At 41.7% G+C, this 26,973-nt stretch overlaps 1 protein-coding gene across 2 annotated transcripts in view; it reads left to right on the top strand.

Annotated features, from left to right (window-relative positions):
• Positions 1-5,405: 5,405 nt before the first annotated feature.
• The window catches only part of LOC139538316 (cell division cycle protein 16 homolog), a 31,896-nt gene continuing 10,328 nt past the window's right edge, over positions 5,406-26,973 (top strand). The window contains exons 1-13 of one of the 2 annotated variants that reach the window (XM_071340227.1): positions 5,406-5,604; positions 7,680-7,734; positions 7,829-7,926; positions 13,782-13,820; positions 14,494-14,634; positions 16,718-16,877; positions 19,099-19,193; positions 21,381-21,514; positions 22,619-22,698; positions 22,829-22,878; positions 23,215-23,288; positions 24,942-25,067; positions 26,111-26,263. In XM_071340227.1, coding sequence (XP_071196328.1) covers positions 5,527-5,604; positions 7,680-7,734; positions 7,829-7,926; positions 13,782-13,820; positions 14,494-14,634; positions 16,718-16,877; positions 19,099-19,193; positions 21,381-21,514; positions 22,619-22,698; positions 22,829-22,878; positions 23,215-23,288; positions 24,942-25,067; positions 26,111-26,263 — 1,283 coding nt within the window. In that variant the 5' untranslated portion in view covers positions 5,406-5,526. Of the gene's footprint in view, positions 5,605-7,679; positions 7,735-7,828; positions 7,927-13,781; positions 13,821-14,493; positions 14,635-16,675; positions 16,878-19,098; positions 19,194-21,380; positions 21,515-22,618; positions 22,699-22,828; positions 22,879-23,214; positions 23,289-24,941; positions 25,068-26,110; positions 26,264-26,973 lie in introns of both variants that reach the window. The other variant, XM_071340226.1, reaches the window with a different exon arrangement.

The raw sequence follows: 26,973 nt of genomic DNA, 5'->3' as shown, positions 1-26,973 counted from the left end.
TCAATCAAACAGATTCCAACCTCTCCACAATGGCCAAGACCAGAGAGCTGTGTAAGGACATCAGGGATAAAATTGTAGACCTGCACAAGGCTGGGATGGGCTACAGGACAATAGGCAAGCAGCTTGGTGAGAAGGAAACAACTGTTGGCGCAATTATTAGAAAATGGAAGAAGTTCAAGATGACGGTCAATCACCCTCGGTCTGGGGCTCCATGCAAGATTTCACCTCGTGGGGCATCAATGATCATGAGGAAGGTGAGGGATCAGCCCAGAACTACACGGCAGGACCTGGTCAATGACCTGAAGAGAGCTGGGACCACAGTCTCAAAGAAAACCATTAGTAACACACTACGCCGTCATGGATTAAAATCCTGCAGCGCACGCAAGGTCCCCCTGCTTAAGCCAGTGCATGTCCAGGCCTGTCTGAAGTTTGCCAATGACCATCTGGATGATCCAGAGGAGGAATGGGAGAAGGTCATGTGGTCTGATGAGACAAAAATAGAGCTTTTTGGTCTAACTCCACTCGCCGTGTTTGGAGGAAGAAGAAGTATGAGTACAACCCCAAGAACACCATCCCAACCATGAAGCATGGAGGTGGAAACATCATTCTTTGGGGATGCTTTTCTGCAAAGGGGACAGGACGACTGCACCGTATTGAGGGGAGGATGGATGGGGCCATGTATCGCGAGATCTTGGCCAACAACCTCCTTCCCTCAGTAAGAGCATTGAAGATGGGTCGTGGCTGGGTCTTCCAGCATGACAACGACACAAAGCACACAGCCATGGCAACTAAGGAGTGGCTCCGTAAGAAGCATCTCAAGGTCCTGGAGTGGCCTAGCCAGTCTCCAGACCTGAACCCAATAGAAAATCTTTGGAGGGAGCTGAAACTCCGTATTGCCCAGCGACAGCCCCGAAACCTGAAGGATCTGGAGAAGATCTGTAGGGAGGAGTGGGCCAAAATCCCTGCTGCAGTGTGTGCAAACCTAGTCAAGAACTACAGGAAACGTATGATCTCTGTAATTGCAAACAAAGGTTTCTGTACCAAATATTAAGTTCTGCTTTTCTGATGTATCAAATACTTATGTCATGCAATAAAATGCAAATTAATTACTTAAAAATCATACAATGTGATTTTCTGGATTTTTGTTTTAGATTCCGTCTCTCATAGTTGAAGTGTACCTATGATAAAAATTACAGACCTCTACATGCTTTGTAAGTAGGAAAACCTGCAAAATCGGCAGTGTATCAAATACTTGTTCTCCCCACTGTATATATAATTGAGTTAATAAAGCCGCATACAACCATGGTCTCTTTTGTTTTCTTGAGTAAGGCAGCTCCAAAATGCAGTGTTTCAGCCTAGATCAGTGCCTCTGTGGTGGTGGAGCGGGCCAGCAGAAAGTAGGAGCGTTGCACCGTGACTGGCTCAGTATTCTGTTACTCATGGGGACATTACGCAGCTTCAGTCCTTGAGTAAGTGTAGACATCCCAAATTTCAGCCCTTTGGGTCCTATCATGGAGTGATATTACAAGTGCCCTTCCAAGAAGACTCAAGGTCATTGGCCACAGAAATGACGTCAAATCAAGTTATATGTACAGTAGCTTTGATTGGGCTGATCATGGGGCTCCCGAGTGGCGCAGTAGTCTAAGGCACTGCATCTCTGTGCTTGAGGCGTCACTGTGGACACCCTGGTTCGAATCCAGGCTGTAACATACCTGTCCAGTTTGGGAGTCCCATAGGGCACGCACAATTGGCCCAGCGTCGTCTGGGTTTGGCCGGTGTAGGGTGTCATTGTAGATAAGAATGTGTTTTTAACTGACTTGCCTAGTTAAATAAAAGTCTACATCTTACTTTCACAATCTTAGCCAGCAGTCATCACTGTGAATCAAGTCCACTGGCACATCCTTTTTAGTCCTTGTCATATGAAGAGAAAATATAGATTAAACATTGGTGCAAATTGGCCATTGGACACAACAAGTTGGAAATTGCAAATTCAACAATTAGTTGTTTGGAAGGAATCGGTGACTGTGGCTAACCGCAAGCATTGCAACTGGGAAGTCAGACTGGGAAAATAAGTTTTGAACAGTCATCCTACTCGGAATTGTAAATCTTTTTCTTTGCCAAAATTTGCCAACAAAGGATCGCCGCACACAACAAGTCCAAAAATGTCTTATATGCTGCTGCATAAATGATGTAATATGCCAGGGAGATATGGTCAGCCATATCAGCTATGTTAAAAAAAAAAAAAGGCAATAAATGAGGCTGAATTAACTGTTTCACTGCCAGTCAAGGCTCCATTGATAGCTATTATGAATTTTCCAATACATATGTGGCAATTATTTATTTCAGAAGGAGCCATCTAAACTAGTGCACTCTATATGTGCTCTGGGTCATTAGACACCATTAGACATGAACCCGTCTGGGGTGTGGACACGACGGGTTATACCTGTAACTGTGTTATGGCCAACTATGTACTGTTGCTATGGTTACATGTCTTGGGTCTTTTCCAGAACATGGGTGTCCCTTTCAGAGGAGTTAGCAGGATGACATGTATGGTTATTTCTGTAAAGTGCCAAGGACTGTTACTATGGTCCTACATGCATGAACCTGGCTTAAGGCAAGTACAGGTCTATTTTTGAACTATTTCTGTGGCTCTACGGGTTCCATGCCCTAATATGAAACTAAACTTAGTGCAAGGTAATAAGATAACGGTGGCTAAATGCCAGAGGGGATGAGTCATTAAGAGGAGTTACTATGAGTGAGACGTATGGTGGAATAATGTATAAAACGTGTGTTCCAAGACTGGAAGGGAGTTGCTTCATGAATCAGCTCGGATTTTGTTATTGTAATAAAAGTCTATTTGAACGTAGATGCTCCAGAATTTGTAAAATATGATTGACTGAATATTTCCTTGACATAGCCAGGTGTAGCGGTGGTAAAGATTCACTCCATTGTGCTGAAAAGAAAGCTCTGCTGTTGGGACAGCTTTATGTAGGCTCTAAACATTTGTGGGCACCGCTTGTCAACGTTATAGGGCAATTAATGTATTGTGTAATGTTGTGGTGTTTTGTGGCTTTTTTTGAGTTTGCCCCACCAAGAATTACATGCTAAAATCACCACTAGGCCTATCTATTTTACTTAGGTGATGATGGAAGTTATAGGCCTACTGCTGCATTGGCCTATAGGCTGAGTTCCAGGTGCTCATTTCTTTCTACACACAATATGCCGTAATGACAAAACAAAAACACGTTTTTACAAATGTTTGTTAAATTTATTTGAAAAAAACTGATATCGCATTTACATAAGTATTCCGACCCTTTACTCTGTAGTTTGTTGAAGCACCTTTGGCAGCGATTACAGCATTGAGTGTTCTTAGGTATGACTGTACAAGCTTGGCACACCTGTAATTGGGGAGTTTCTCCCATTCTTCTCTGTAGATCATCTCAAGCTCTGTCAGGTTGGATGGGGAGCGTTGATGCACAGCTATTTTTAGGTCTCTCCAGTGATGTTCGATCGGGCTTAGGTCCGGTCTCTGGCTGGGCCATTCAAGGACATTGAGACTTGACCTGAAGCCACTCCTGTGTTGTCTTGGCTGTGTGCTTAGGGTCATTGTCCTGTTGGAAGATGAACCTTCGCCCCAGTCTGAGGTACTGAGTGCTCTGGAGCAGGTTTTCATCATGGATCTCTCTGTACTTCGCTCCTCTCTGTACTTCGCTTTGCCTCGATTCGGACTAGTCTCCCAGTCCCTGCTGCTGAAAAACATCCCCACAGCATGATGCTGCCATCACCATGCTTCACCGTAGGGATGGTGCCAGATTTCCTCCATACGCTTGGCATTCAGCCCAAAGTGTTCAATCTTCGTTTCATCAGGCCATAGAATCTTGTTTCTCATGGTCTGAGAGTCTTTAGGTGCCTTTTGGCAAACTCCAAGTGAGCTGTCATGTGCCTTTTACTGAGGAGTGTCTTCCGTCTGGTCACTCTACTATAAAGGCCTGATTGGTGGAGTGCTGCACAGATGGTTGTCCTTCTGGAAGGTTCTCCCATCTCCAGAGAGGAACTCTGGAGCTCTGTCAGAGTGACCATCGGGTTCTTGGTCACCTCCCTGACCAAGGCCCTTCTCCCTCGATTGCTCAGTTTGGCCGGGCGGCTAGCTCTAGGAAGAGTCTTGGTGGTTCCAAACTTCTTCCATTTAAGAATGATGGGAGCCACTGTGTTCTTGGGGACCTTCAATGCTTCCCCAGATCTGTGCCTCGACACAATCCTGTCTCAGAGCTCTACGGACAATTCCTTCATCCTCAAGGCTTGGTTTTTGCTCTGATATACTGTGCACTGTCAACTGTGGGACCTTATATAGACATGTGTGTGCCTTTCCAAATCATGTCCAATCAATTGAATTTACCACAGGTGAACTCCAATCAAGTTGTAGAAACATCTCAAGGATGATCAATGGAAACAGGATGCACCTGAGCTCAATTTCGAGTCTCATAGCAAAGGGTCTGAATACTTATGTAAATAAGGTATCTATTCTTTTTTTTTTATACATTTGTAAACATTTCTCGACTTGTTTTCGCTTTGTCATTATGGGGTAGTGTGTGTAGATTGCTGTTAATTTGTATTTTTAAAATCCATTTTAGAATAAGGCTGCAATGTAACAAAATATGGAAAAAGCCAAGGAGTCTGAATATTTTCCGAAGGCACCTGCATAACGACTTGGTACTGGTACTCCCTGTATGTAGCTATGTTTTGCTTGTTATTGTTATTCGTTATTCACTGTAGCCATGTTATTTTTACTCATTCTTATCTGTTATTCACTGTATTTATTCCATGTGTCACTATTTCAATGTTTGATTTTATATTTAACTCTGCATTTTTGGAAAAGTCTACAGCTGTTGTTTACAAAGTATGTCACCAATATAATTTGATCAGCGATATTAAATTATTATTTTTAAATGGTGTGTAATAATTTAACATTTCATAGGGTTGTTCCCACATGGCCATATCTCCATGATACATTCATTTTTTAAATATATATTTTTTATGGAAGACATGCTCCTAACACCTGTGTGTAAGCATAAAAGGGGCGGAAGTGTAGTTTGTCAACTGGAGGCACACACAGCCTATGAATCTGTGTTGAACGGCTAGTGTGTCGTTTTTATTTCAAAGATTAATTCTCGCTGATATGAAAGATAAGGGGCATATCAACATATGTTTCAAAAACAGTTTCGCAAGCAATGATTATTTACTTTTCTAAACACACCGTTTGAATTGTGGTACACGCGAAGCTAAACGCTGAAATGTTCTCTGCTATAATAAAATAAAATATTGTGGGATTTTTTTCTTCTCTGAAATGACCGGAACCCTGATTAAAGGATCGAGTTGCTTGCGGAGTATTTTAAGTGACACTTCCGCTGCAAGAAGACCGCGTATTTTTTTTTGGTTTCCTTGCGTAGCTAGTTTACGCGTTTCTACTAGCGATCTTATTTTCACACGATAGTTTTATTTGTCGCTGAATGAAAATGTTACGCTTTGATGTATAAAGGGAGCATTAGAACAATCACAATGAATCTCGACAGACTTCGAAAACGTGTACGACACTACATTGATCAGGTAAGAAACGTAGACTAAATGGGCTAAATTGGTAGTTGGCTAGCTTGCCGCTGTCAGATTGTCGTAATTTATTGTACCGGTTAGCTAGCTAAATGAATGGACTACTGTTCATAATGACAAGTCTACAGTTTCCAGATGTGTAACACACACTTGCGTTAGCTAGCTCCTTAGATATCAACATTATGCTAACCTTAGTTCCTAGTTAGCTTCCCTGCTACCTAAGTTAATGACCTGAGCTAGTTAACGTTGTTGGCTACTACTGTAATGTTATGTACTTGGACCACGGTAACTAGTTACTCCATTCATAGCTCTTAAACTCTAGGCGGCATTCTGCCTTCTCCCCACAGTTCTCAGCCGCTAACTTCGCCCACGACTGCCTTATCTGAACTACAATCCCGACGCTATGTGTTAACGTCAACCATCGCCTGCGAAATGGATTTCAAAACATATGGCCCTTAATTCATTAGTGAGGGAGAATCATTCAATTAAATTACACTTGTAGCAGTTTTGCACAGATCCATACAGCTATGGGTGCCGACACTACACTTCCTGAGTTACGCTTACACATGTGTTGCGAACATACTAGATGGATCATTAGCGCAGGTGGTCGCCTCTTGTTTTCGGTAAACAAGTACTGTAACATGGAGATAAGGCCATTTGGGAAAACTAACCCTATTAAGGTGTGTAGGACTTTGTGACATCTGATTTAAAAAGGGCTTTAAATACATTTGATTTATTGTATCAATTTAACCTTTTTAATTATTTCTCGCTGATATGAAAGATGAGGTCTTTGTGCTTACGAAACCATTCAACTTGGCATTCATCAGCTTTTCAAGCTTAATGTCAAAATGCGATTTTTACTTACCAAAGAATGGAGTTTTGCTGATCGACTGTTGTCATTACTTGCTTCATGGCTGGTATTTACTTCCAAAAAAGGTCTAAATAAAATGTTATAGCAACCTTAAAAAGGCATTGGTATTGTTTTTCACCAGGTGTGCATGCATCAAATCCACCTTTTCTGCACCACCTAAAAAATCTGTAATTAATTCCATGCACAGGTCAGCTGATCCAACAGCAGGGAATATTATTTATTTTATCCAGAGAGGAAGAGGTGAAACGAGAGGTTTCACTTTGGTCAAAATCTGTCCCCCCAAAAAAGCACACTACGTTTCTATGGGCTTATTTTGGACCTAAGCTTGTCGCCTGCCTTAGCATCTGGGACAATGACTCCCATTGTTAGGGCAGAGATATGAGCATCTCCTCGTTAGATACAGATCTGTTTTTATCACCTACAACAGTGGATGCATGTCATATCAATCTTTCACCTGTACGACACAGAATGCAATAATATTTCATACAAGTGAATTAAGTAGACAATATACGGTATGTTTACAGTGATTGTATATTTAAGCAATAAGGCACGAGGGGGTGTGGTATATGACCAATATACCATGGCTAAGAACTGTTCTTAGGCACAACACATAAGAGCCTTATTGCTATTATAAACTGGTTACCAACGTAATTAGAGCAGTAAAATAAATATTTTGTCATACCCGTGGTATACGGTCTGATATACCATATGAACTGTCAGCCAATCAGCATTCAGTGCTCGAACCACCCAGTTTATAATTCTATTTTCTATATTTTAATTTCATTCAGGAAATTGCAGGAGGTGCTGAAGAGGTGGATTTGGTGCATGCTTACTAAGTCAAAAACAATACTTAGATTATTCCCAGACGAGGCATTTGTTTGGTTGCATGTAACTTTTTATTTCAACATTTTTTGGGAAGTACATATCGGCGTGACGGCAGTAATGACGATAGTTGCTTGAAAAGCTGGTGAATGGCAAGTTGAATGGCTGCTTCCTGGGCTTAAAGGAGAATCGCCATATTCAACGTCTCCTGTAAACCCAGATTGTGGTTCAATTCTTGGGCTACTTGGAGGGTGGCTAGATAACTGCTAACTTGTATCAGTGAGTATTGACAGCTCCTGACAGTATCCGTTTCATACTTCTAGTTAATACATTCAGAATGTTTGCGTTCATGCTGCCTTTTCCCGTCTGTCTTTGTTTGCAGCAACAGTATCAAAGCGCTTTATTTTGGGCAGATAAGATTGCATCCCTGTCTCATGGTGAGTAAATCTTCTTGATTTGATGAGATCATCTGGCTAGTTACTATAGAAGGCAAGTTAGCAGTCTATTTAACTGAAGTTGTACCTTTTACAGAAGACCCCCAGGATATCTACTGGCTAGCACAGTGCCTGTACCTCACCTCCCAGTACCACAGAGCCTCCCATGCCCTCCGCTCACGCAAACTAGATCAGGTAAGACCACCTGATTGGCTCCCTGGGTACCTGCGTATTTCTGTATGTCGACTCCGCACTCACTGTGGGGCACTCGGGCTTGCATGCAACCTGACTAATGACATGTTGATGATATTTAGGCCTATATAATGAGTCCGGGCCAGTCTACACGTCGCTTTCTTCTCTGTGGCTTTCAAAACTTTGTGCTATCCAGATTGTGCCCTTGTTCTTTAAAAAAATTCAATAATATTGTACCTGGTAAGCTCTCGAGAATCGAAGGGGTTATACAGCCATCCCTAGGGTTTTCGGTTGAACCTATATATAGCTCATTGTTGACTGCAATCCCCACACTTTGTTTTAAAGTTTAGAAACTTTAATAATTATCACAGCCATACAATTTTGAAAACCTTTTGGAACTTACATTAGTAATTTTTTTTTAATACTATTTGCAGTTTTATCACTGCGTTTTGAATAACACATGCATTCAGCCAGTGTACGGAATTTCCTTCTACTGCACTCAAATGTCGTGCTTTGGCTGGAAGCATGAATTGTGATATTCAAAACACAGCGTTCAACTAAAACTTTTTGTATTTGAAAATATTTCTCGCTTATATGAAAGTAAAGTTTTAAATGTTTCCAAAACTGCATCGCAAGCGATGCGTATTAAGGTTTAGACCAGGGGTATTCATCCGGAGGTACTGCAGGTGTTCGGCGAAAATATTAAGTAACTTTAATGTTTTTATGAATATTGCAAGCTCTCTCTCTCCATGGCCTCTCTTCCTCGGTGCACACTGTCACTGTGTCTGTTTCCATCTTGTCCAGCTGTGTCTGTAACATTTCACGTAAACCCTGTTTCTGGTCTGCATCGAGGTAGCGGGCATTGTACATAGCATCGAGCGTGGTGGTGACACAGTAAAGAGAGAATGCCACCAAATCGCTTGTTCACAGCCTGTGTCGGCAGTTTTGTTGAGCATGCGTTTCAATGCCATGACAGAGGGTATCACTTTTTCTGCAGGCGCAGTTGATGAGCTTATTTCTCGTGTCAGTTGTTCGAATGGAGCTAGGTAGTCTATTCCTGTTTCAATTATGTTCTCAAATGCCATTGAAATGGCAGCAGCGGTATGACAACCAGCATATTCATGAGCGTGCAATATGACTTCTCAGTATGAGATCTTCAACGACCCACTGTGCTGTCAGACTCAGCATGTTCATGGGGCTGACATCGCTGGTCCAAATGTCAGTCGTGAAGTTTTTTAGCAGTGACTCAATTACTGTGTAACTCCGGTAGGGCAACATCTGAAAAATAGCGCTCTTGGTAGTGTGTACCGGTGCTCGACCAGTCGGCGAAGCCAACATCACCCATGACAGAGTGGTTGATTGTCAAGGGAAATGAATTCCATTATCTTGGCGTTATTGGATTTCGCCTTTTAAGAAAATTTCAGCGAGACAACTGTCTTTCAAATGACTTGTTGACTGCTCGATCCACACGGCAGACATTGTGGGCTAGGTTAGGAATGCTGTGTAGCGCAAAATTTTACGTCGCGTCACTACGTCATGTACCTACGTTATATAGGTGTGCGCTTCAGCTTTGACATCGGTTTTGCACATCGCCGTTAAAATAGACATTGAGCCATGTTGGCATTTTTAGCTAATATATTCCGATACCAATATACTTACTGATATTGTGCATCCCCAGTTACAGCCTTATTCTAAAATTGATTAAATTGTCCCCCCTCAATCTACAAACACACTACCCCATAAATAACAAAGCAAAAAAAGGGTTTAGATTTTTTTCCAAATGTATTTAAAAAAAAAAACTGAACATTTACATTACTATTCAGACCCTTTACTCAGTACTTTGTTGAAGCACCTTTGGCAGTGATTACACCCTTGAGTCTTCTTGGGTATGACGCCACAAGCTTGGCACACATGTATTTGGGGAATTCCTCCCATTCTTCTCTGCAGATCCTCTCAAGCTCTTTCAGGTTGGATGAGGGCTGTCGCTGCACAGCTATTTTCTGGTCTTTCCAGAGATGTGCCATCGGGTTCAAGTCCGGACTCTGGCTGGGTCACTCAAGGACATTGAGACTTGTTGTCTTCGCTGCGCCCAAGTCCTGAGCGCTCTGTAGCAGGTTTTCATCAAGGATCTCTCTGTACTTTAACGGCGCAATTGTTTTTCCTTGATCCTGACTAGTTAGTCTCCCAGTCTCTGCTGCTGAAAAACATCCGCCCAGCATGATCCTGCCACCATGCTTCACCGTAGGGATGGTGCCAGGTTTCCTCCAGACGTGACGCTTGGCATTCAGGCCAAAGAGTTCAATCTTGGTTTCATCAGACCAGAGAATTCTGTTTCTCATGATCTGAGAGCCCTTTAGGTGCCTTTTGGCAAACTCCAAGCAGGCTGTCGTGCCTTTCACTGAGGAGTGGCTTCCGTCTGGCCACTCTACTATAAAGGCCTGATTGGTGGAGTGCTGCAGAGATGGTTGTCCTTCAGGAAGGTTCTCCCATCTCCACAGAGGAACTCCAGAGCGCTGTCAGTGACCATCTGCTTCTTGGTCACCTCCCTGACCAAGGCCCTTCTCCCCCGATTGCTCAGTTTGGCCGGGTGGCCAGCTCTAGGACGAGTCTTGGTGGTTCCAAACTTCTTCTATTTAAGATTGATGAAGGCGACTGTGTTCTTACGGACCTTCAATGCTGCAGAAATGTTTTGGTGCTCTTCCCCAGATCTGTGCCTCGACACAATCGTGTCTCAGAGTTCTACGGACAAATCCTTCGACCTCATGGCTAGCATTTTGCTCTGAGATGCACTGTCAACTGTGGGACCTTATATAGACAGGTGTGTGTGTGCCTTACCAAATCATATCCAATCTATTGAATTTACCACAGGTAGACTCCAAGTTGTAAATCTCAAGGATAGGGCTGGGCGATATGGCCAAAATCTCATATAACGATACATATCACCATATACACATTCTGTAAATGCAATGAATAAATAGTTTATATAAAATGACCACATGTAAAGGCCTATTTCTTATTACATTTTGATTTGTACTCGACAAATAAAATATATTTGGTACCTTGGGTCGAGTGTTATCACCAACTCACTTAACCCCCGTTTCTCGACCGTGTAAATTGGGGACATGTCTTTGCAGATGTAAGTTGTAACGGCAGCTGTTATCTTTGATTCTTTTCCATATGGTGTGCTGCGGGCAAAAGCCTCTTGCAACGTCTGAGTCGGGTTTGTTTTGAGCACTCAACTGTATTTTTTGGGGTTTCATCCGTAGACTCTCCGTACTTTTTCACATGATTCTTGCGTAGGTGGTAAGAGGTTATTGGTGTTTGAGCTTGTTGACGGGACCGGCCTGCGGCATATTTTGCGGAGATCGATTTTCTAGTCCGTGTCAGACTTTTCATACCCAAACCACGTCCATGCGACTGAAGTAACCCCTCTTTTAGGTACAGTCTCCGTGTTCTGTGTCGCATTCACACACCTCCATGTTTTTTTTTTTTTTTGTGTTGCAAATTTCCTTCCACACTGCACGTGTGGAAGAACGCAATGCGACATCCAATTTGACCAAAAATATTGCCGTTAACACCATAATGTTAATCAAATTAAGTAAGCAACATTTCTTTAATTAAAAAAATTAATAATAATCAGTCCCATATACTATGTTCCTACACAAAAATGTTTTAAATTCTCTAGTACAGCCACTATTGAAGGCTATCAAATGCTTCAAAGATTCTATGGCACGTTATTTAAGTGCCAAGCATTGGTACCATTAATGCTGGTTAGTGCTAGTTTCACCACTAGAGGGCATCTTTGAAGCATTTGATATCCTTCAATAGTGGCTGTACTAGAGAATTGAAAACCTTTTTTTGTAGAAACATAGTATATGGGACTGATTTAAAAAAAAAAAAATAATAATAATAATAATATATATATATATATACGGTTTCCGTTAGAATGGAATGGCAAATATGGCGCTGTACAATGTGACGGTCGGGAGTAGGCTACACAGTACTGGGCTATTTAGCTAAAGAATCCCGGTCATGCGCGGGAGACCGGGGTTCAATTCCCCGACGGGTAGAAAGGAGTAGCCTGTCCTTGTTAATAAGACTTTGTTCTTAACTCACTTGTCTAGTTAAAGGTTACTCGTCAGCTGGAGAACTGCAAGGAATCCCATTGTGCGCCACTCGGGAGCCATGACCAATATATATTGTCCTGCTAATAACAGGGTTAATAATATATCTGTGGGAATATCCAAGGGTTTTTTATATAATTCTAAATGAATAATACTAATGGCTTTGTTTAAAAAAGAAAATGCTATTTTGGAGATCTCGTTTTCAAATAACGTAAAATGAGCGAGGGGGGTGGCATTCTTGAACATGGGGTGAGACATTGTTACTAATTTGTAAATAAAGCCAGTTTGTTATTTAGAAATATTTATTTATGTTTTTAGAGGGAGAGAAACAAAAAAAACAACATCTCATGGGTCTCCCAGTCGAGGCCGGCACAGGTATTGAACCAGCATCTGTAGCAACACGGCTTGCACAGCTATGCAGTGTTTTAGACCGCTGCGCCACTTAAGCGCTACAATGTGACTGGTCAGGAGTGTAAGAGCAAAATAAAATAATAATCTTTAGTCTAACAGTTTTCGTAAGTAATACTAAAGTTGTGCACAATTATCAGTTTCAATTTAGGTTTATGTCGCCCATTCATTGTCAGAGACACAGTAGGACCCAAAAGCATAATCAGTGCTCCAACTCCCCCTTGCGCTGGTCTGGAGCAATGAAGTGGTGACACGGGGTACCGTACAAAACCACAAATTACCTCTAAGTACCGCAGCATAATCGCAAAGCTTTTAGGTGAGCAACCACTGTATGTGAAAAATGGTGCGTTTCTGTTTTGTAGTCAAATGTAGAGGAATAAAAGTGTTTCCAATGACCTCATCTGTGTGCATCGTGTGATTTTTGACCAATTGTGAGTAGGCATTGCCTACTAAATCTCGAATAATTGGTTGACGTCATTGGAAACCATTGTTTTGACTACAAAACAGAAATATGGCGTTTTTGTGATGTGGAAACGTCAAGGCGCAACAACTGCTCAGCCGGCCATGTGGTAGGCCGCACAATCTCACAAAGAGACCGCCCAGTACTGAAGCACGTAAAAAATCGTCTGTCCTCACTACTGAGTTCCAAACTGCCTCTAAAAGCAACGTCAGCACAACTGTTCGTCAGGAACTTCATGAAATGGATTTCCATGGCTGAGCAGCCGCACAACAAGCCTAAGATCACCATGCGCAATGCCAAGTGTCGGCCGGAGGGGTGTAAAGTTTGCTGCCATTAGACACTGGAGCAGTGGAAACTAGTTCTCTTGAGTGCTGATCATGCTTCACCATCTGGCAGTCCGATGGATGATTCTGGGCTTGGCGGATGCCAGGAAAACGCAGTGCCCGACTTCACTAATGCTCGTGACTGAATGGAAGCAAATCCCTGCAGGAATGTTCCAATATATAGTGGAAAGCCTTCTCAGATGAGTGGAGGCTGTTATAGCAGCAAAGGAGGACCAAATCCATATTAATGCCCATGATTTTGGAATGAATGAGGATGAGCTGGTGTCCACATACCTTTTGGTCATGTAGCGCATGTTGATGTTGGGGCGGTGCAGGAGATTATGATTATGAAGTTTAACATTTTTGAACTGTCCCTTTAACGTTTAGACTGTCGGCATTTCCCTCATATGCCAGATATTTGTAAATGGATGCTAACGTGTTACTGTCTATGAATGGGCAAATGCTGGTGCCATTGTTGAGGTGAAATGTTCTGTCAGCTTCTGCTTTGGTTCATTTTCCCAATATGTATCTTTCATTTCACAGTTGTATGGCGCGTGTCAATATCTCGCTGCTAGATGCCACGTGAGTATTAACATTAAGTTACTTCTTGTGATAATCTACCTGTTCAAACTCTCCATCCTCCTATTAGTCCATGGGCCTTCTGGAAAATGTGTTCACTTTTATTTATATATATATAAATATATATAAATATATATATATAAATGCAGTGATGGCCATGTATCAGAGGTAGCGAAATGTGGCCATCATACCAAAATATAATCCAGACATGACCGTTAATGAAAATCTTCATTAGACTTTGCCTCCCCAAAGTGTCCCTCTGGCCCAAGGACTATATGGCCTATGTCGTGTCTATTAGACACTTTTTATTCCCTTTCTTATTATTTTTTAAATGGTACAAAAGCTGTAGGTTCACAACACTCCCCCTCTTGTATTTTAGCTATACCTTTCTGTGTTCTTTTGAACATGTTCTCTCTCACTATTTGTTTACTTTCCACTCTGTTTTACTTATGCTTACAGACTAGAGACAAGTACAAGTGCATCGTATTTGTGTGCTGTTATTCCCCAATATGGTCATTTAGCAGCGTCTTCCTAGCCAAATGGTCTTACAGACCTGTCAGCATATTAATTATGTGGCCTACGCAGGAATCAAACCCACAAACCTGAGTTTACCAGCAACATGCTCCTAACTGACCTGACCCATTGGAAGCACTAACCTATTGTTTGTTTTGTGCAGTATGCTGCCAAAGAGTTCCAGCAGGCCTTAGACATCCTGGACATGGAGGAGCCAGCCAGCAAGAAGCTGCTGGACCGGAGTGTCAAAGAGGACCACGGGATACAACAGTCGCCCAATGACTGGGAGATGAGCCCTGCCTCTGTGAGTCTCAGCTCTGACACAATAGGGTCCAATTTGTTTTTGTGGCCCTGTAATGCCAGGTTTGTGTTCAAGCCTCTTAGTGTGATTAAAAAAAATATATATATATATACAGTGGGGAGAACAAGTATTTGATACACTGCCGATTTTGCAGGTTTTCCTACTTACAAAGCATGTAGAGGTCTGTAATTTTTATCATAGGTACACTTCAACTGTGAGAGACGGAATCTAAAACAAAAATCCAGAAAATCACATTGTATGATTTTTAAATAATTAATTTGCATTTTATTGCATGACATAAGTATTTGATCACCTACCAACCAGTAAGAATTCCGGCTCTCACAGACCTGTTCGTTTTTCTTTAAGAAGCCCTCCTGTTCTCCACTCATTACCTGTATTAACTGCACCTGTTTGAACTCGTTACCTGTATAAAAGACACCTGTCCACACACAATCAAACAGATTCCAACCTCTCCACAATGGCCAAGACCAGAGAGCTGTGTAAGGACATCAGGGATAAAATTGTAGACCTGCACAAGGCTGGGATGGGCTACAGGACAATAGGCAAGCAGCTTGGTGAGAATGAAACAACTGTTGGCGCAATTATTAGAAAATGGAAGAAGTTCAAGATGACGGTCAATCACCCTCGGTCTGGGGCTCCATGCAAGATTTCACCTCGTGGGGCATCAATGATCATGAGGAAGGTGAGGGATCAGCCCAGAACTACACGGCAGGACCTGGTCAATGACCTGAAGAGAGCTGGGACCACAGTCTCAAAGAAAACCATTAGTAACACACTACGCCGTCATGGATTAAAATCCTGCAGCGCACGCAAGGTCCCCCTGCTTAAGCCAGTGCATGTCCAGGCCTGTCTGAAGTTTGCCAATGACCATCTGGATGATCCAGAGGAGGAATGGGAGAAGGTCATGTGGTCTGATGAGACAAAAATAGAGCTTTTTGGTCTAACTCCACTCGCCGTGTTTGGAGGAAGAAGAAGTATGAGTACAACCCCAAGAACACCATCCCAACCGTGAAGCATGGAGGTGGAAACATCATTCTTTGGGGATGCTTTTCTGCAAAGGGGACAGGACGACTGCACCGTATTGAGGGGAGGATGGATGGGGCCATGTATCGCGAGATCTTGGCCAACAACCTCCTTCCCTCAGTAAGAGCATTGAAGATGGGTCGTGGCTGGGTCTTCCAGCATGACAACGACACGAAGCACACAGCCATGGCAACTAAGGAGTGGCTCCGTAAGAAGCATCTCAAGGTCCTGGAGTGGCCTAGCCAGTCTCCAGACCTGAACCCAATAGAAAATCTTTGGAGGGAGCTGAAAGTCCGTATTGCCCAGCGACAGCCCCGAAACCTGAAGGATCTGGAGAAGATCTGTAGGGAGGAGTGGGCCAAAATCCCTGCTGCAGTGTGTGCAAACCTAGTCAAGACCTACAGGAAACGTATGATCTCTGTAATTGCAAACAAAGGTTTCTGTACCAAATATTAAGTTCTGTTTTTCTGATGTATCAAATACTTATGTCATGCAATAAAATGCAAATTAATTACTTAAAAATCATACAATGTGATTTTCTGGATTTTTGTTTTAGATTCCGTCTCTCATAGTTGAAGTGTACCTATGATAAAAATTACAGACCTCTACATGCTTTGTAAGTAGGAAAACCTGCAAAATCGGCAGTGTATCAAATACTTGTTCTCCCCACTGTATATATATATCCCCAGTTCCTTCACATTTATGGTGTTGTGGTTACAGGTTAACTATAGTATTTGCATACGGTATTGTGGGTGACTGATATGGCAACACAGTATTCAAAGACCTCTTGGCTGCATTTTCATGAATTGTTCCTTTTTGAAAGCTATACATTTTCATTTTTGTAGTAATCATCATATTATGAAAGGGGTCTTTCGTTCACCCAGTAGCCACATTCATACAAAATTAATGTGTGGGTCTTTATGTCAACGGCCCCTGGAAGCTTCCCCGACTGATGCTGCTTCAGTGGTCCTGACCCCTGTGGTCTCGTATCTTTCTTTAGCTCCCTCTCTCTTCCTCATTTCCCACTCACCCCCCCTCTCAGATCGACAGTTCTATTTGTCTGTTGCGGGGGAAGATCTATGATGCTATGGACAACCGGCCTCTGGCCACGTCCAGCTACAAAGAGGCCTTGAAACTGGACGTGTACTGCTTTGAAGCCTTCGACCTTCTAACGTCCCATCACATGCTGACCGCTCAGGAAGGTGAAACTTATGGGTTTTGCACGTGTGTAGCAGGAGTAATATAGATTATTTTGTGCCATTGTTTTCAGTAACGATATACTGTACTTACTGATGTTTCTGTAGGGTAAATGTAGTTGTACCATGTATGCTATATAGGCAGATGAGTGTGTACAGTGCATTCGGAAAGTATTCAGACCCACCGACTTTTTCCACATTTTGTTACTTTACAGCCTTATTCTAAAATTGATTAAATCGTTTTTTCCCCCCTCATCAATCTACACACAATACACCCAAAACTGGTTTTTAGAAATTTTTGCAAAAGTATAAAATAAAAATAAATTAAATATAGTGATGCACTGATATGACATTTTTGGCCGATATCTGATATTTTCCTTGCCAAAAAAGAAATGATACCGATAACCAATATTTAACATTTTTGCGAACTTTTAATCATTCTAGTAAAGTTAAATCGTTTACACACACACATGGATGCAGCGGTCTAAGGCACTGGTTCGAATCCAGGCTGTATCACAGCCTGCCGTGATCGGGAGTCCCATAGGACGGCGCACAATTGGCCCAGGGTAGGCCCTCATTGTAAATAAGAATTTGTTCTTACCTGACTTGCCTGGTTAAATAAAGGTTACACACACAGCACACTGATCAAAAAGTTATTTTGCTGGCATTTACGCATGTCCCCATTACCAGGAAAACATAATCAAACCCTATTTCTTTCACTTACTTGCTGTGCTGTTTCTTTGTTGAGTCATTTCATTCTCAACCAGGATTACTATGGAACGCAGTTTTGGTCTTTGCTATGGAACACTGTTTGGCTCTTTGCGTGTCCAATAATATACTATTTGACGTGTCAAATAAGCTTGTTGAACATTCAGGACCTGAATATGACTGCACGTCACATAATAATTTAACGCGTTCATAATTTTTTTACGTAGTGTAATCAATGTTTAGTGACTCCTATTTCATATTTCACAATGATTCATCGATACGTATGCTATGATCCTGGTAGAGTTGTCTCGCGCACCTACAGTGATAAAAAAAAAAAGCTAGCTAGCTCATGGATGCAAACAGTGTTTTTCCACAAAAACATCTGTATCAGAAGCTATAGTTAGCTAACTAACCTTTGATACACTGGCGATTTTGAAGGTTTTCCTACTTACAAAGCATGTAGAGGTCTGTAATTTTTATCATAGGTACACTTCGACTGTGAGAGACGGAATCTAAAACAAAAATCCAGAAAATCACATTGTATGGTTTTTAAGTAATTAATTTGCATTTTATTGCAAGGGCTCTCAGACCATGAGAAAGAACATTCTCTGGTCTGATGAAACCAAGATTGAACTCTTTACCCTGAATGCCAAGTGTCACGTCTGGAGGAAACCTGGCACCATCCTTAGCATGGTGGTGGCAGCATCATGCTGTGGGGATGTTTTTCAACGATGGACTGGGAGACTAGTCAGGATCGAGGGAAAGATGAACAGAGTAAAGTACAGAGATCTTTGATGAAAACCTACTCAGGACCTCAGAATGGGGCGATGGTTCACCTTTCAACAGGACAACGACCCTAAGCACACAGCCAATACAATGCAGGAGTGGCTTTGAGACAAGTCTCTGAATGTCCTTGAATGGCCCAGTCAGAGCCTGTACTTGAACCTGATCTAACATCTCTGGAGAGACCTGAAACTAGCTGTGGATCAACGCTCCCCATCCAACCTGACAGCTTGTGCATCTTCTTTTATTTAACCTTTATTTAACTAGGCATGTCAGTTAAGAACAAATTCTTATTTACAATGACTGCCTAGGAACAGTGGGTTAACTGCCTAGTTCAGGGGCAGAATGACAGATTTTTACCTTGTCAGCTCGTGGATTCGGTCTAGCAACCTTTCGGTTACTGGCCCAACGCTTACTGGCCCAACCACTAGGCTACCTGCTGCCCCAAAATCTGTAGAGAAGAATGGGAGAAACTCCCCAAGTACAGGTGTGCCAAGCTTCTAGCGTCATACACAAGAAGACTCGAGGCTGTAATCACTTTTAAAGTGCTTTAACAAAGTACAAAGTCATTATTGGGTGTTGTGTGTAGATTGAGGGGAAAAAACAGATTTGTCAATTTTTGAATAAGGCTGTAACGTAACAAAATGTCAAGGGGTCTGAATACTTTCCAAACGCACTGTATATATTTTTTACCCAAGCCCCCCATTTGAAGACTGGTTGTTTTTGTGTGTATTAGAAAAGGACTTCCTGGACTCACTTCCTCTGAGCCAACAGTGCACTGAGGAGGAAGACGAATTACTTCACTTCCTGTTTGAGAATAAATTGAAGAAGGTACTGTTATCCTCCATGTCAGGACATCAGTTCTGTTCAGATTCCTATGTTACTTTTCTGTTTTTACACAGTCAATGTTGATCACAATGTTGTTTCTGTACTTGAATAGCCAGGTCATCATAGGGCTGTTGAAATTCCAGTAAAATTCCACGTGACCATTGAGTCACAGTAATCTCCTCTTATGCACTCCGGACAAGCTTTGGTAGTACCCAACTTGCTAATTAACATCAGGCCCCGATTGTCCCTCTAACCACTCTGACATCAATGCAAAAGCAATCGGATATCACATCAAACACTTATCAAAACAGTATGTGTTTTTAAAACTCACCTCACTGTGATGATCAATTTGAAGAAAGAAGTTCAACAGCAGGTTGAAACTGAGTGCAAAACATGGTTGTTGTGGATTCTGTTTCAAAGCCTGTTACAAAAAAAATTCTACGGTGATGATTAATTCAAAACACCCATACACATATTAGAGCTTATACATAGGGTTATGAGGCCAAGCCAGAAAATAAACCTGAATTAAAATTATGATTAAGCCGTTATACAATACATAACCTACCACATATTACACATGCCAAAAAAAATCATAACCAAACAGATTTTGGTACATAATTGGTCTCGCCTATACTCCAATTAAACACATTCGAGTAATCGCATTTGAGTGTGGATTATTATCATTTCATTTTAATATTGACTATGTTATGCTCAAATTTATGTCCATGAGTCTGGGAGAGAACGTATAGCCCTTGGCGATGCTGTTGGTTCATTGATTTTGCAGGTTTGGCTCAGTTAGCCTATAATTATACTGAATTTGTATTTGATTTTGAATAGCCTAGTAAAAGGAATATTTTTTTTTATTTTTTATAATTGGGTGACAGATTACCTTTTTAGCTATACAGAATATATCTCCAGGGGGGTTGTCAACAGTTTACATGTTTTGTTGTGAAGAAATTTTACTGTCGACGTTCCCGAACAGATTTCACTTTCCAAATGAATCACTGGCTAGCTGCAGGAACTGGGTTGGAGAGCCCATGGCATACAGTTTGCGTGACAGGTGATATTCTGCCCAGTGAACGCATGCTCCTCAAACAGTGGTTGAGGCGTGGAGTGGAATAAGTGTGTTCATATTTTACTTCTCAGCTGCTCGTATTGTGCACATGCACCGTTATAAAACCGAAGTAGCGCCATCATTGAAAAACGGACTGGCGGGAAAGCGCACGCCTCCGTTCACTATTCAGTTGCATACAGATTATTTTTTATCCTGCCCATTTGATAATGGGATGTTGTAATTTGACATATTAGTGAAGACGAGATTAAATTAAGTATAGTCTGATGAGTGAAAATATGATCACTTGATAGAAATGCTGTGCAGCCTGGGGCAAGCATTTTTTTTTGCATTTTGTTAATTCATCAATAGCCTATAGTTGCATCATGCAGCCCATGTTTTGATTTTCTAAGACATTCTTATCATTCACAACTGAAGTTGCCAAATAACTAAGTATAGAACCTGTTTCAAATGATCACTTTTATGCTCAACGTAGCCACTTATGCGCACTCTCTCCTGAATGGGAAAATATCCATTTCATTCAGGTAAGTTGAATATCATTGTTCTTACTGTAAAATCATATAATATTAAATGATGGCACGGAACTTCTAAGCATATCTTGTCTGCCAAATGAACAAGCCTATGGCAAGGAGCATAGCCAGATAACATACAGTAGGCAAACTCGTATTCTGTTCTTCTGAAATACATTTTCTTCGTATCATGTTTCTTTAGACCTGACTAAAATAAATAATGGATTTATTGTGATGGTGTATATTAAATTGATAAATCAGACTTAAAAAAAAAATATGTAGATATTCCAAAGGTACGCATCAGCCACTTGGTATGCATGGAGGCCTAGAGGCTAAACTTGCTTCTGTTAACAGTAAATTACCGTGAGACGAACAGTCTCAGTCTTTTGCATAACAATAACCGGCGGGGAAAAAATCTCACAACTTGCACAGTAGGTCATCACTTTGGATTTTGCCCTATAGTTCAGAATGAACCATATTACAATTACTCCTATTTTACTATTGGTCATCTACAGCTGCCCTGTCAGTCAACCAGTAACCATGACGGCATAACCCTAAAATGTTCCCACCCTTTTTGTCCCTCCATCCATTCCTCTTTCCTTCTCTCAGTATAACAAACCTAGTGATATGGTGGTCCCAGAGATGGTCAACGGTCTCCAGGACAACTTGGATGTGGTGGTCTCCATCGCAGAGAGGCATTATTACAACTGCGACTTCAAAATGTGCTACAAACTCACATCCATGTAAGTTTGATAACTAATCGCTGGCCCACCTTAGCCTTTTAACTAGAAATAAATAGACTGGCTCCTCTGAGATTTATTGGCAGTCTGCTGGTGTTAATCTGCAAAACTAACCTTTTTTGTTTATTACCTCAGTCTAAGTACCCCCCCCCCCCCCCAACAGCTAAGCTAATATATGGAATGGTTTTAAGATGGTCATACCAAGGATCATTTAGCTATTTGATTTAGAATTTTAAGACTCCTTCAGGTATAAAAAATATATATATTATTTGATAAAATATTGAATTTGGCCTAACTACTATAGCCCATAGAAGCATTGAATAACACATTCATAAATGACCCCCCAAAAAATCTTACGGTTTTGAAATGTCTGTCCTATATTTAGGAGATATGACATTTTTTGGGGACACACATTTAACACATTTTTGTTGGCACAAAACTACTTCAGTTCGTTGGTATGGGTTACTTTCAGACGAGTCTGCAGGTGTTAAATCGGCCAAACCTTTTTTTTGTTCATAAGATCTTATACCTTCCTAATATTAAGCTGCACCCCCTTTTGCCCTCAGAACAGCCTCAATTCGTTGGGACATGGACTCTACCAAGGTGTCAAGTGTTCCACAGTGATGCTGGCCCATGTTGACTCCATTGCTTCCCACAGTTGTCAAATTGGTTGGATGTCCTTTGGGTGTTACACCATTCTTGATACACACGGGAAACTGTTTAGTGTGAAAAACCCAGCAGCGTTGCAGTTCTTGACACACAAACGGTGCCCCGGCACCTACCATACCCCGTTCAAAGGCACTTCAATCTTTTGTCTTGCCCGTTCACCCTCTGAAATGCACACGCACACAATCCATGTCTCGATTTTCTCAAGGCTTAAAATTCCTTCTTTAACTTGTCTCCTCCCCTTCATCTACACTGATTTGAAGTGGATTTAACAAGTGACCTAAATAAGGGATCGTGGCTTTCACCTGGTCAGTCTGTCATGGAAAGAACAGGAGTTCTTAATGTGTGGTACACTCAGTGCATGTCTGTTGGAATATTATTCTCTCAGCTCAGTTCTGTGAAAAGGGTATAAGTTGCATACTTATGTTTCGTTTCTTCAAGGGTGATGGTGAAAGACCCATTCCATGCCAACTGTTTACCTGTTCATATAGGAACACTGGTGGAGCTCAGCAAAGCAAATGGTAATACGGTTGATGCTCTCCTTTTTTAAGTGTGTTTATTCATACATACTCGTGAAAGATAAATGTACATGTAAATTGTTTGGTGAGAGAAAACATGTACCATAATTCTCTGCTCTTTATTCCCCGACAGAACTGTTCTACCTTTCACACAAGCTTGTGGACTTGTATCCCAACAACCCAGTAAGTATAACCCCTGCTTTGTATACCACTACTTTCCTCTGCTATGAGTATACCCGCCACAGGAGGCTGCTGAGGGGAAGACGGCTCATAATAATGGCTGGAGCGGCATCAAACACTTAGAAAACCACGTGTTTAATACCGTTCCACTCATCCTGCTACCAGCCATTTCCCTCCTCCCTCCTCCCCAATTAAGGTGCCAACAACCTCCTGTGATACCCCTCTATACTTAAATCTTGACATTGCACATGTCCAAGCTCTGATTGGTACAGTATGTTTATTTTTTAATGCATTTAATATTTGACCACTAACCAAATGGTAAGCATTGTTTTCATCCAGGTCTCTTGGTTTGCTGTGGGATGCTACTATCTTATGGTCGGTCACAAGAATGAACACGCTCGTAGATATCTCAGGTACCATGTTCTTATTGCCAGGCCTATTCAATATTGATCAGTCAGATGTTGATATTCCAAATATTTTTATTGATTCACTTGCTGCTGAATCAAATCTACACATTGGTACTGTATTTAGTACTTTGCAGACTAAAGTCTGGACACACCTACTCATTCAATGGTTTTTCTTTATTTTTACTATTTTCTACATTATAGAATAATAGTGAAGACATTAAAATATGAAATAACACATGGAATCATGTAGTAACCAAAAAACTGTTAATCAAATCATATATTTGAGATTCTTCAAAGTAGCCACCCTTTGCCTTGAAGACAGCTTTGCACACTCTTGGCATTCTCTCAACCAGCTTCATCTGGAATGCTTTTTCAACAGTCTTGAAGGAGTTCCCACATATGCTGAGAACTTGTTGGCTTCTTTTCCTGCACTCTGCGGTCCAACTCATCCCTAACCATCTCAATTGGGTTGAGGCTGGGTGATTGTGGAGGCCAGGTCATCTGATGTAGCACTCCATCATTCTCCTTCTTGGTCAAATAGCCCTTACACAGCCTGAAGGTGTGTTGGGTCATTGTCCTGATAAATAAATTATAGTCCCACTGAGCGCAAATCAGATGGGATGGCGTATGCTGATTAAGTGTGCTTTGAATTTTAAATAAATCACAGACAGTCACCAGCAAAGCACCATCACACCTCCATGCTTCACAGTGGTAACCTCACATGCAGGGATCATCCGTTCACCTACTCTGCGTCCCACAAAGACACGGCTGTTGCAACCAAAAATCTCAAATTTTGACTCATCAGACCAAAGGTTAGATTTCCACTGGTCTAATGTCCATTGCTCGTGTTTCTTGGCCCAAGCAAGTCTCTTCCTCTTATTGGTGTCCTTTTAGTAGGGGATTCTTCGCAGCAATTTGACCATGAAGGCCTGATTTCATGCAGTCTCCTCAGAACAGTTGATGTTGTTTGTTACTTGAACTCTGTGAAGCATTTATTTGGGCTGCAATTTCTGAGGCTGGTAACTCTTATGAACTTATCCTCTGCAGCAGAGGTAACTCTGGGTCTTCTTTCCTGTGTCGGTCCTCATGAGAGCCAGTTCCATCATAGAGCTTGGTTTTTGTGACATTTCTTGAAACATTCCGTATTGACTGACCTTCATGTCGTAAAGTATTGATGGACTGTCGTTTCTCTTTGCTTATTTGAGCTGTTCTTGCCATCATATGGACTTCGTCTATTACCAAATAGGACTATCTTCTGTATACCACCCCTAACTTGTCACAACACAACTGAATGGCTCAAACTTATTAAGAAGGAAAGAAATTCCACAAATTAACTTTTAACAAGGCACACCTGTTATTTGAAATACATTCCAGGTGACTACCTTACTAAGCTGGTTGAGAGAATGCCAAGTGTGCGAAGCTGTCAAAGGGTGGTTACTTTTTTGGTTACTACATGATTCCATAGTTGTAATGTCGTCACTATTATTCTGCAATGTAGAAAATATAACAAAATAAGAAAAACCTTGGCATGAGTAGGTGTCAACTTTTGACTGGTACTGTATTACTTACATATTCATAATAATATTTACTCTGCATTCTTTCCGTGACTGAGTAGAATATCTCTTATTTACACTAACGTCCTAATTCTGTCTCCCGCAGCAAGGCAACAACTCTGGAGCGGACGTACGGTCCGGCATGGATCGCCTACGGTCACTCGTTTGCGGTGGAGAGTGAACACGACCAGGCCATGGCTGCTTACTTCACCGCTGCTCAACTGATGAAGGGGTATGTACTGTTATTGAACCCAGACTCCCCTTCCACACGCTCACATGGACACCCAGATACATCCACAGAACAGGATGTGTGCGAACAAGTTGTGTGTTCAAAGGCATCTTGCTAAAATGGCTAAACACAGGGCTGCCTTGGTCATTGAAAAAAGTGAGAAATGTGCAGTGTCATAAACTGATGCAAAAATAAAAAAATGTTTAACCAGGCAAGTCCGTTAAGAACAAATTCATATTTACAATGACAGCTTACCACGGCCAAACCCTCCCCCCTAACCCAGACGACGCTGGGCAAATTGTGCGCCGCCCTATGGGACTCCCAATCACGGACCTGTATACGTGATTTTGACTAGATAGACAGAACATCTGCAGAGATAATGCACCTTATGTAGCCTAGTGGTTAGTGTTGGAATAGTAACCGAAAGGTTGCAAGATCGAATCCCCGAGCTGACAAGGTAAAAATCTGTCATTCTGCCCCTGAACAAGGCGGTTAACCCACTGTTCCTAGGCAGTCATTGAAAATAAGAATTTGTTCTTAACTGACGTTAATAAATGTACGCCTATGGTTATAAGTACAACCATGAACAAAATTCAATTTTACCTTGAAATTAAGTGTCAGTACTAAAAATACTTGGTAGAACTAATACAGAAACCAGCTACATGAACACAGTGCTCTAGTCATGTGTATTCAACAAAAAAAAAACATGTTTTATTTGAACCTTTAACTAGGCAAGTCAGTTAAGAACAAATTCTTATTTACAATGACGGCCTACCACGGCCAAACCCTCCCCTAACCCAGACGACGCTGGGCCAATTGTGCGCCTCCCTATGGGACTCCCGATCATGGCCGGTTGTGGTACAGCCCGGGATCGAACCAGGGTCTGTAGTGATGCCTCTAGCACTGAGATGCAGTGCCTTAGAGCGCTGCGCCACTCGGGAGCCACAGAATAAAGCATGTATATATTAGCATGTAACTTGTACTTGCCAACTTTCCTTACCTATTAGAATTGACCCCTAACCTTTGCTATCATCTCTCCTGTCCAGGTGCCATCTCCCTCTGTTGTACATAGGGCTGGAGTACGGCCTTACTAACAACTCTAAACTGGCCGAGCGCTTCTTCAGCCAAGCCTTGAGCATCGCACCAGAAGACCCCTTTGTCATGCACGAGGTGGCCGTGGTGGCCTTCCAGAACGGAGAGTGAGTAACACGCATAATATTATTTTTGCATGGTCTCTATGCGCACTCACAGGGCCCTGCACACCGACACTCCAACACAAACAATCACTCCATCATTTGCTCACACTCATAATATCCAGATACATTTATACTGACTCTATACACACACACACACATACCCACTCACATCCAATCAGCATATACGCTGCTGCTACTCTGTTTATCATACAGTTGAAGTCGGAAGTTTACATACACTTAGGTTGGAGTCATTAACTTGTTTTTAAACCACTCCACAAATTTCTTGTTAACAAACTATAGTTTTGGCAAGTCGGTTAGGTCATCTACTTTGTGCATGACACAAGTCATTTTTCCAACAATTGTTTACAGGCAGATTATTTCAATTATAATTCACTGTATCACAATTCCAGTGGGTCAGAAGTTTACATACACTAAGTTGACTGTGCCTTTAAACAGCTTGGAAAATTACAGAAAATGTCATGGCTTTAGAAGCTTCTGATAGGCTAATTGACATAATTTGAGTCAATTGAAGGTGTACATGTGGATGTATTTCAAGGCCTACCTTAAAACTCACTGCCTCTTTGCTTGACATCATGGGAAAATCTAAAAGGAAATTAGCAAAGACCTCATAAAAAAACTTGTTGACCTCTACAATTCTGGTTCGTCCTTGGGAGCAATTTCCAAACACATGAAGGTACCACAGTCATTTGTAC

The sequence above is a fragment of the Salvelinus alpinus genome, chromosome 14 (assembly GCF_045679555.1).
Source record: "Salvelinus alpinus chromosome 14, SLU_Salpinus.1, whole genome shotgun sequence".
In the NCBI taxonomy this organism is placed as follows: Eukaryota; Metazoa; Chordata; class Actinopteri; order Salmoniformes; family Salmonidae; genus Salvelinus; species Salvelinus alpinus.
This window is presented reverse-complemented; position numbering and strand designations above follow the sequence as displayed.